This window comes from Callithrix jacchus, chromosome 17, assembly GCF_049354715.1.
Source record: "Callithrix jacchus isolate 240 chromosome 17, calJac240_pri, whole genome shotgun sequence".
NCBI lineage: Eukaryota > Metazoa > Chordata > Mammalia > Primates > Cebidae > Callithrix > Callithrix jacchus.
The window spans coordinates 5,688,118-5,697,636 of record NC_133518.1 but is presented as its reverse complement, the minus strand read 5'-3'; the positions used below and the strand labels follow the sequence as shown (position 1 = coordinate 5,697,636).

The window sequence follows — 9,519 nt, the reverse complement described above, 5'->3', positions numbered from 1 at the left end:
GAGTTACGCTGGGGAAAGCAAGTGGAGGTGCTCCTTGAAGAAAATAGGGAATCTCACATCTCAGGGGTTCTGTCCTGGCCTGCCGCCCTGGATCGTCCAGCCTGGGTCGGGGTGGGAAGACCTTGCCCTTCTTGACTGGGTTTGAGTGTGAGTGTCCCATTTCGCCAAGGCCTAGCCCGCGGTTCCCAGTCCCTGGCACCACCCAGCAGCTCCCGGCTCCCCCTCCCCTCCAGACCTGGCACTCGCCCTCAACCAAAATGGCGCCGACGGCCTCAGTACGTCAAGCGACGTGCCCGCCGGCCTCCTCCCGGGCTTCTTTTATCCCCGCAGCCGGAACCCGAGCAGCAGAGCGGAAAGCCTGACTTTGGGGTCCGCGGTGGTTTAGGCAGCGCCAGGGCTATTGTGTGGCTGCACGGTGGTGCTGCAGGGCGGGATGCTGTACCCCCGGGAGAGCCCGTCATGGAAGTGCAAGGAGCTGGACAGCCCCTGGAGCTTCCGCGCCGACTTCTCCGACGACCGGCGCCGGGGCTTCCAGGAGCGGTGGTAGCGGCCGCTGCTGCGGTACTTAAGGCAGGGCCGAGAGGCACACAGAAGCCGGGCGGAGGGAGTAGGGGAGCCCGGGCCGCCTCGCAGGCTCCTTTCCCTTGTCGCCCGGGGGTTGGGGGCCCAGAGGAGGTTAAAGGTCAGTGGGCTTGGGAGCGCTGGGTTGGAGGAGTGGGGCAGGGAGGGGACCCAGGAGGACTGCTGCGGAGGAGGAGGAAGCGCCCCTGCCGAGCCCCCTCCCGAGGCGAAGGCTGAGCCCGGGCAGTGTCCTTTTTTTTAATGTTTGTTTTTAATTTTTAAAATATTTTTTGAGACTGGGCTTGGCCCTGTTGCCCAGGCTGGAGCGCAGTGGCGCAATCCTAACTTCTGAGCTCAAGCGATCCTCCTGCTGCAGCCTTGCAAGTTAGCTAGGGGGCTCCACGCCTGGCTAATTAAAAAAAATTTTTCTTTTAGATATAGGGTCTCACTACTTTGCCCAGGCTGGTTTCGAACTCCTGGCCTCAAGCCATCGTTTTATGTTGACCTTCCAAAGCACTGATTACCGGCATGAGCCACCCAAACACTCCTCCCAGTAGTCGGGCCAGAGCCTCTTGGGCTGCACAGAGCTGGACCTGAGGATGGGGAGGAGGAGACAGTTTAAACATCCTGAGGTCAGCTCTGCAAAGAAGCCAGGAATGTAACTTGGTCCCAGATCTGTTTGGGGGCCTAGGAGCTGAGCTCCACCCTTCTCTCCACAGTTTGGCCCCACCCTGGACATGCAGGTTCTCTCCAGCTTCAAGAACATCTGCCAGGACTCGCGGCTATGGCATTTTTGTCAGCTGGGTGTGGCACAAATGGGATGTGACCTTGCCAGAGTGGTGGACCCAGGACCTGCAGAGAAGAGTGGTGCTGAGGATTGGCAGTGCCCACTCCTATGCCATTCTGGTGAGTGCAGCCAGGAGCACGTAGGGCAGGTGGGTGGGTGTGGCTGCTGAACAGCATGGGAGTCCCAGGTGCCACCCACAGCCTGTCTCCTGGGTTGGAACGGTGAGGGGCCCTTCCTTGCTCTGCCCTGGAGGCTGTTCCCTGTGTAGGGGGATAGGTGACCTAGTCTACCCCATTGGGATGCCATTCTTCCCGTCTGGCTGGCAGGCCTCAGCTCTATGCTGCAAGTTATGAGGGAGTGCCCAATAACATGGCCCCTCCTCATGCACTGACCTGCCACCCCCTCCCCATATCTCCAGTGTCTGTGATGGGTGAACGGGGTCGATGTGCTAGAGCATGGGGGTTTACCTCCCCTTCAAGGCCAACATCAGCAGCCTGGTCCAGGTGGGGCCCCTGCCCTCCCACCTCCCCGTCACTATTGCCATCAACGACACACTCCCTCCATCCAGCCACCAGGGATCATCTGCTACATGACTGACACCTGCAAGTGGCTACCATCCTGCCTCCACCACACGCCCCACCTCCCCACCCCACCCCATAGTCTTCCTGCTAGGGACAGATTTGCCTTCACAGAATGGACGGGCCTGGATCTGGGGAGGCCACAGACATGTGAGCTGAGGTTAAACAACCCACAGCAGGGGTCCAGCAAACCACAGTTCTCCCACCCTGGATATCCCAAGGGTTACTTTGTCCACAACACAGACTTTGACTTCAGCTCGGCGGGACTGCAGCGGTCTGTGCTTCTGTTCACGACACTACCTGCATTGATGACATCACCATCACCATCACCACCAGCATGGAGCAAGACAGTGGCGAGAGCTTCCAGTAGGATCCTTTCTCAGCGGGGCCCAGGGTGGCTCTGTTTGTTCCCTGTTTGGAAAGCTCTCCCAGGAAAAAGGTTCTCCCAGCATCTCTAAACCCTCCCAGGTTCCCATCTACCTACAAAGCTCAAATCCAGACTGTCTGAGCGGGCACCGGCTCCCAAAATCACCTGTGTGGTTGACCTCATTTGGAGAAGAGGGGTCTTCTTGCCTATGGTCACACAGCTCAGGGTGGCAATCCTGTCCCTTTCCCATGGAGCTACCCTCACTCCAGCTCCCCTTGGTACACATTGTGCTCAAGGAACAGGCAGCTTACCAGGTACTCCCTGTGGCCCGAGGCCCCTCCCTGTGGCCCCAGGCTCCCACCAAATCCCTGAGCAAATAGTGCAGTGTTGCCAGTCTGTGGTTTCATGTTGAACTAATTAAATGCTCAAGTGCTGTTTAACTGCATGCCTTGATGAGTGCCTCTCTCCATCCTTTAATGACCCCTGATGCCCACATGGCTCATGAGTGAAGATGTCCCCACCCCAGATGCCCCTTCCCAAGGTGTGCTTTCAGGACTCAGCTCCTAGACAGGGACAGTCAGCCATTAGGGATAGGGTGGGACCAGGGCAGGGGCTCTCCTGACTCCTGATACCTGTTCGCCTGCCCCCCAGCGTTACTGCCACCTGCTATAGGTGACTGAGAAGTGGGCCTAGGGCACCTTCAGACTCAACCCCAATGATGAGGACATCCACACAGCCAGCGAGCACCACCTGAAGGTAAGATCCCTGCAGCCCCACTGCTTTCCTGGCCTCCTGTCTTCACCTGGCCCTGGGCCACTTGGAGCATTAGCACCATTGTTCCATTTACTTCACCATTGGCAGACAGCAGTGACGATCTCAGGACATGGCCAGTTGCAGTGGCTCATGCCTATAATCCTAGCACTTTGGGAGGCTCTGGTGGAAGGATCACTTGAGGCCAAGAGTTTGCATGGGCAACATAACAAGGTTTCATAACTACAAAAAATTGAAAGAAAAAAATGAACAACAGGGCTAAGCAGAATTGGTGAGAGATTTGGGCAAGACCTGGGGCCCTTGGGTAGGGAGGGAGGTTGGCAGGGCTGATGAAAGCTGCCCTGCCTGGATTGACTCCTCTGGGCATCTAGACTGTGACCCTGGGCCTCCCTTCACTTCCAAGAGCTCATTAGCAAAACTGCTGGGAAGCTGCACACGGGATGCAGCTGGAATGACCAGGTGCCTCTAGCCCCTCCAACCCCCTGCTTTTTGCTGTCCCAATGTTGGGGAGCCCAGGGGGCAGTTAGAGCTCAGCAGGGTCCTGGCTCCCCAGGGAAGCAGCTCATCAGCCTCCCTGAGCATCACCTCCTGCTTGCACAGGTGGTCATGGAGCTTAGACTATGGATGTGGCAGACCTGCTCGATGCTCTCCGGCCTCTTGTGGGAGCCCATCAGGACCATGGTGGATCCCACAGAGGTGTGAGTCCCAAGGCACACCCAGGGGTTAGAGAGAGGTGTGATGGCATCCTGAACAGCAGACTAGGTGGCAGGGACAAACAGGGTGGAGATGCCAGGCCCTGGGGGACGGGTATTACAGAACGCCGAGATTGAGGCAGAACAGCCAGGAGTGGGGCATTTCCTGCAGTCCCCAATACTCCCATGGCAGTCTAGCTCAGCAGGCAGGGAAGAGTCACCCTTTGTGGGGCCTGGTGTGGTGGCTCATGACTGTAATTCCAGCACTTTGGGAGGCAGAGGCTGGTGGATCACCTGAGGTCAGGAGTTCACGACCAGCCTGGCTAACATGGTGAAACCCTGTCTCTAATAAAAATACAAAAATTAGCCAGACGTGGTGGTGTGCACCTGTAATCACAGCTACTTGGGAGGCTGAGGCAGGAGAATCCCTTGAACCCAAAAGGCGGAGATTGCAGTGAGCTGTGAAGAACTCACCCTTTGCAGATTTGAGGGAAGGAAACTAAGGCACTAGCTTGGCTGTGCCTGGAGCAGCAAGAGTCTCTCCCCACTCTGCCTGTGTCCCACGTCTCCCGCATTATGTGTCCCCACCCAGCCCATCTGGTGAAAGGCAGAGGCAAAGGCTGCCTCCTGCTGGCCTCATCCCAGGCTTTGGCTTCTGGGACCTGGTGTCTTTGGGTCTGGATTTGTTCCTTGTAGACCTGGAGGAGGAGCTGCTGGGGAGTCTCCACGTGTTGTCAGAGACCCCTCCTCTTGGTCAGCTCCCTGTGACCCCTGTTTCTCAGACTGGGAGGGAAATAAGGGCACACAATTGTGACCATGGAGGTGGCGCAAGGCTGCTAGGAGGAACGGAGTGTCTGCTACAGAACTCAGGGTTTCTTTCATTTACTTTTTTTTTTTTGAGACAGGGTCTTGCTCTGTCACCTAGTCTGGAGTGCAGTGGTGGGATCTCTCCTACCTGCAAACTTTGCCTCCCTGGGTCAAGTGATTCTCCTACCTCAGCCTCCCAAGTAGCTGGGATTACAGGTATGTGCACCACATGCAGCTAATTTTTGTATTTTTTTCAGTAGAGATGGATTTTACCATGTTGGCCAGGCTGATCTCTTGAACTCCTGAGCTCAGGTGATCTGCCCACCTCAGCCTGCCAGAGTGCTGGGATTATAGGCATAAGCCACTGCATCCAGCCTAATTTTAAAATTTTTAACTTTTTTTTTTTTGAGATAGAGTTTTGCTCTTGTCACCCAGGCTGAAGTGCAGTGGCACTCGGCTCAGTGCAACCTCTGCCTCCCAGATTCAAGCAATTCTCCTGCCTCAGTCTCCACAGTAGCTGGAACTACAGGTATGTGCCACACCCAGCTAATTTTTGTATTTTTTAGTAGAGACAGGGTATTACCATGTGGCCAGGATGTTCTCAATCTCCTGATCTTGTGGTCCATCCACGTTGACCTCCCAAAGTGCTGGCATTACAGGCGTGAGCAACCACACCCGGCCAAATTTTCTCTGTTTGTCTTTAGAGATGAGCTCTTGCTCTGTCACCTAGGCTGGAGCGCAGTGGCTCAGTAATAGTTCACTGCAGCCTTAAACTCCTGGACTCAAATGATCTTCCCACCTCAGCTTTCTGAGTAGGTAAGACCGCAGGTGTGCACCACACCCTGCAAAGATTTTACATTTTTTTGTAGTAACGGGTTTTCACTATGTGGCCCGGTCTGGTTGAAGTCCCAGCCTCAAGTGATCCTACCATCTTGGCCTCCCAAAGTGCTGGAATTACAGGCTTGAGCCACCGTACCTGGCCTTGAGTACAGAATTTCCTTAGGGGGTGACGAAAATGCTCTAAAATCGGTGATGGGTGTGCACTAAAGTGTGAGTGATATCTCAGCAAAGTTGGTTTATTTAAAACAACAACAGGCTGGACGAAGTGGCTCATGCCTGTAATCCCAGCACTTTGGGAGGCCAAGGTGGGTGGATCATCTGAGGTCAGGAGCTTGAGACCAGCCTGGCCAACATGATGAACCCCTGTTTCTATTAAAAGTATGAAAAATTAGTAACTTGAATGAGGGGCAGGGTATCCCACCTGCTCCGAGTAGCACTTTATGAGCCCCAGTTATTTCTGGGGTCCTCAAATGAAACCTCCCAAGTCATACCCAAGTCATACCCAACATGTGCCTCCTCCCCTTTTCTAGCCCCGGCTGGGAGATGCTGAGTGATAGAGGCTCAGGCTTTGGGTGTTCCTGGCAAAGCCTCACCCCAGGAGCCCCACAGCTCAGGCCCAGTCCATGGTTCACATGGCCCCATTTCGTCCTCTTTTTCCCTTGAGAGCAATTTGTCCCTGGGAGATCCTGGATCCCTCATTCAGGTGCAGTGCTGTAGGGCAACACTTCTTCCTGGGGTGACCCAGGCCTGCAGTGTCCCAGTGTCACTGGCAGGCCTTGACCTGGCCTCCACCTAAGCCCCTGCTCCTCCTCTCCCACAGGGAACATGACATCCTCTTCCTAGGTTACACCCACCTGCAGAGGGCCCAGCCCCATCACTGGAGCCACTGGATTCTGAGGTGAGCTGGGTGAGTTGCTGGGGCTGTACTGGATGGGAGGACCCTGGCTGTCCTGACCCTCCTGCCCCTGGCTTTCCACAATGGTGCCATGGTGCTGACCCTAGACTCTGAGCAGCTGCTGGAGGTTCGGAAGCTGATTGGTGTCCTGCCCCTGGGGAGGTGGGTGAAACTCCAGTGCCCTAAGGGCCTGGTGGGTGTGGCTGCTGCATAGCCCAGGGATTCACACATGAGCTGGGAAGGGCAGAGAGAGTTACAAAATCAGGTTATCTGCTCAGAGGGGGACCCTGCATGGATTCCCAGGTCTTGCTAAGGTGGGGACGTCCAAGCCAGTGAATGTGTCTGAGCAGGGCTGTCCTTAGCGTAACACACTTAGCGTAATCCAAACTATGGGGAAATGACCTGATTTATTCAATAAATGGACTACAAGGGACAGCACAGAGATCAAAGTGGGAAGTTGGTCAGGATCAAGAAAATCCTAAGAGGTGAATCAAACAATCCCAAGGAGAGACTTTATTTGGATCCTGATTCACACAATAAATACATGAAATGACTGGAAATTTGGAGCTAGAAGGAGAGTTGACAGTGATAAAGAGCAATGGTGTGAGATGGTTGATGATGGTATTGGGATTATTATATTTTTTAAAGAGTTCTTGTCTCCGGGCACGGCGCTTCACACCTATAATCTCAGTAGTGTCGGAGGTCAAGATGGGAAGATCCTTTGAATCCAGGAATTCTAGACCAGCCTGGGCAACATAGCAAGACCCTGTGTCTACTAAAATACAAATTAAAAAATTAGCTTGGCATGGTGGTGTGAGTCTGTAGTTGCAGCTACTCAGGAAGCTGAGGCAGGAGAGGCCACAGTGAACCAAGATCATGCCACTGAACTTCAGCCTGGTTGACAGAGACCTTGTTTTGAAAGAACAAACAAGAATTGTATCTTTTACAGACATATACCAAGAGAGTCAGGGAGGAAATTATATGATGTGTGGGATTTGCTATAAAATCCTGAGAGGGGGAGGAGAAGCATGTAGGAGTATACATGTAACGAGATTGGCCATCAGATAACAAGTATCTGAATCTGCTGCCGAGTAGGTGAAAGTCACCACACTAGCCTCTTGTTCCAAAAAGCTCGAATAGAAACTTTGTGTAAAAATCCACTTCATGGATATGTAACAAGCATTGAATAAGATCGTGTATACAGAGTGTTTTATCACCATGGCTTGCAGGTAGTCAGCACACAAACTTTGTTTTTAGTTTTGTATAGTCCCTGTCCATTAATCACACCCACAAAAGATATGTTGTTCACACCAAGAGCTCTGGCCCATGGACCTTTGTCCACTTGGTGGTAATTTATTGGAATTTGAGGTTTAGAATGAGGAAATACCAGCCTTCAAAGCCCCAAGCCTACTATGAAATAGCAAAGCCAATGGTCCCAGATGCCTTCGTAGCACACCTAGTAAGTAGGACCATTTTTCTCTCACCTTGTAGGCACACTTGAGTTCATTCACTCATTTTTCATTCATTTCTTATATGCCACGTATTGGGTACTAGGGATCCGTAATACAGTTGGCCCCTAATTGAATGGAAGCATCACTTTCAAAGTATCATTGCAGGATGAGTATTTTGTGTCAAGTGGATTCAAGGGACAGTGCGAAGGATCCATGGCCTCAGTCATGAAGACTCTCCCAAGAGCCAACCGTCCTGGGCACATATAAATGAGTGGAGACATGGAACTCACCCTTACAAGGCCTAGAACTTGACAGAGCATACAAGACAGAAGCCCAAATAACCAAGAACAGGAAGCTGAAGGTGAGAGGTGGGCCCCAAAGGATTCTGTGAAAATGCTGTGTGTTTGTGGATTTATCATGCCGAACGAAACCTTTGTTTTTATTCACAGGTTAGATACACTCTCTATATAGAATTCTATATATATTTATCTATATACAATCTATGAAGGGACATTTCTGGGTTTTTTGAGGCCTATGGTGAAAAATGGAGTATCTCAGGCCACTCAGGATGAATAATGCAGTCACCGAGAGGGGCAGGGTGGCCACAGATGGCCAGCAGCAGGGATGGGCATTGTGAGCCTTTGGGTGGGGTTGTGGGAAGTGGCATTGTGAGCCACTGGCCTGACTTTGTTGTTTCCTGGTAACCAGGTGACATAGGAGGCTTTGTGGGTAACAGGCATCAGCCAGGGCCAGCAGCCTTCAGTCAGAAGCTGATGGAGGAGGAGGAGCTCCGACTATTCTCACGGAAGTATTTGTGCCCTTGTGGCTTGCTCTGTTGCAGCACTTTGGGAGGTCAAAGCAGGTGGACCGCTTGAGTCCAGGAGTTAGAGACCAGCCTGGACAACATGTTGAAACCCCATCTCTACAAAAAAAATACAAATTAGGCACAGTGGTGGATGCATATAGTTCCAGTTACTCAGGAGGCTGAAGTAAGAAGATGGCTTTAGTGTGGGACGTGAAGATTGCAGAAAGCTGACATCACAACACTGCACTTCAGTCTTGGCAACAGAGTGAGACTCTATCTGAAAAAAATTGTATACTTTATTGAATCATTTATATATGATTGTTATTTTTGATTACATATTGTTTAGTTCACTACTTTAAAGCCTGCTTTATTATTTCTTAATTTTATTGACTCATTTGTGCCTTAGTCTGTTTCATTACAAATTATTGTTTAGTCACTACCTTGGAGCCTGTTTTCTTTTTTAAAAAATTTTATTACACTTTAAGTTATGGGGTACGTGTGCAAATGTTGCAGGATTGTTGCATAGGTACACACATGCCATGGTGGTTTGATGCCTCCATGTCCCCATTACCTACATCAGGAATTTCTCTTAATGTTATACCTTCCCAACCTCTCCACCCCCAACTATCCCTTCCTTAGTCCCACACCCCCCAACAGACCCCAGTGTGTGATGTTCCCCTCTCTTGTGTTCATGTATTCTCATTCTTCAACACCTACTTAGGACAGAACATGTGGTGGTTGGTTTTCTTTCCTTGTGTCAATTTGCCGAGAATGATGGTTTCCAGATTCATCCATGTCCCTGCAAAGGACATGAACTCACCCTTTCTTAAGACTGCATACTATCCCATAGTGTATATGTGCCACATATTCTTTATTCAGTCTATTATTATTAATCGGCATTTGGGTTGGTTCCAAGTCTTTGCTATTGTAAACAGTGCTGCAATGAACATATGTGTACATGTGTC

At 51.7% G+C, this 9,519-nt stretch overlaps 1 protein-coding gene across 10 annotated transcripts; it reads left to right on the top strand.

Annotated features, from left to right (window-relative positions):
* The first annotated feature begins 343 nt into the window (after window positions 1–343).
* Window positions 344–8,725, top strand: LOC128930962 (putative inactive beta-glucuronidase protein GUSBP11). 10 transcript variants are annotated; one of them, XR_013528328.1, is made up of 9 exons: window positions 344–561; window positions 997–1,193; window positions 1,281–1,467; window positions 2,170–3,049; window positions 4,662–4,779; window positions 4,978–5,092; window positions 6,224–6,301; window positions 7,915–8,110; window positions 8,458–8,588. XR_013528328.1 is itself a non-coding variant. In XM_078353699.1 (9 exons), the coding sequence occupies exons 1-3, from the start codon at window positions 460–462 to the stop codon at window positions 2,382–2,384; spliced, it is 750 nt and encodes a 249-aa protein (XP_078209825.1). In that variant the 5' UTR covers window positions 344–459; the 3' UTR covers window positions 2,385–3,049; window positions 4,662–4,779; window positions 4,978–5,092; window positions 5,268–5,379; window positions 6,224–6,301; window positions 7,915–8,110; window positions 8,458–8,588. The 10 variants fall into 10 exon arrangements, 8 of the variants coding, with proteins under 8 accessions (XP_078209825.1, XP_078209828.1, XP_078209826.1 ...); XM_078353699.1 differs by lacking the exon at window positions 997–1,193 and adding an exon at window positions 5,268–5,379 and having other exon boundaries at window positions 1,924–3,049; XM_078353702.1 differs by lacking the exon at window positions 997–1,193 and adding an exon at window positions 5,268–5,379 and having other exon boundaries at window positions 1,924–3,049; window positions 7,904–8,110.
* The last annotated feature ends 794 nt before the right edge of the window (window positions 8,726–9,519 follow it).

Coding starts and splice junctions, on each gene's coding strand:
- LOC128930962 (XM_078353700.1), top strand. CDS start 460: ATGGAAGTGCAAGGAGCTGGACAGCCCCTGGAGCTTCCGCGCCGACTT. Junction 562..1,280: donor TGGTAGCGGCCGCTGCTGCG/GTACTTAAGGCA, acceptor TTCTCTCCACAG/TTTGGCCCCACCCTGGACAT. Junction 1,468..1,923: donor CCCACTCCTATGCCATTCTG/GTGAGTGCAGCC, acceptor TCCAGCCACCAG/GGATCATCTGCTACATGACT.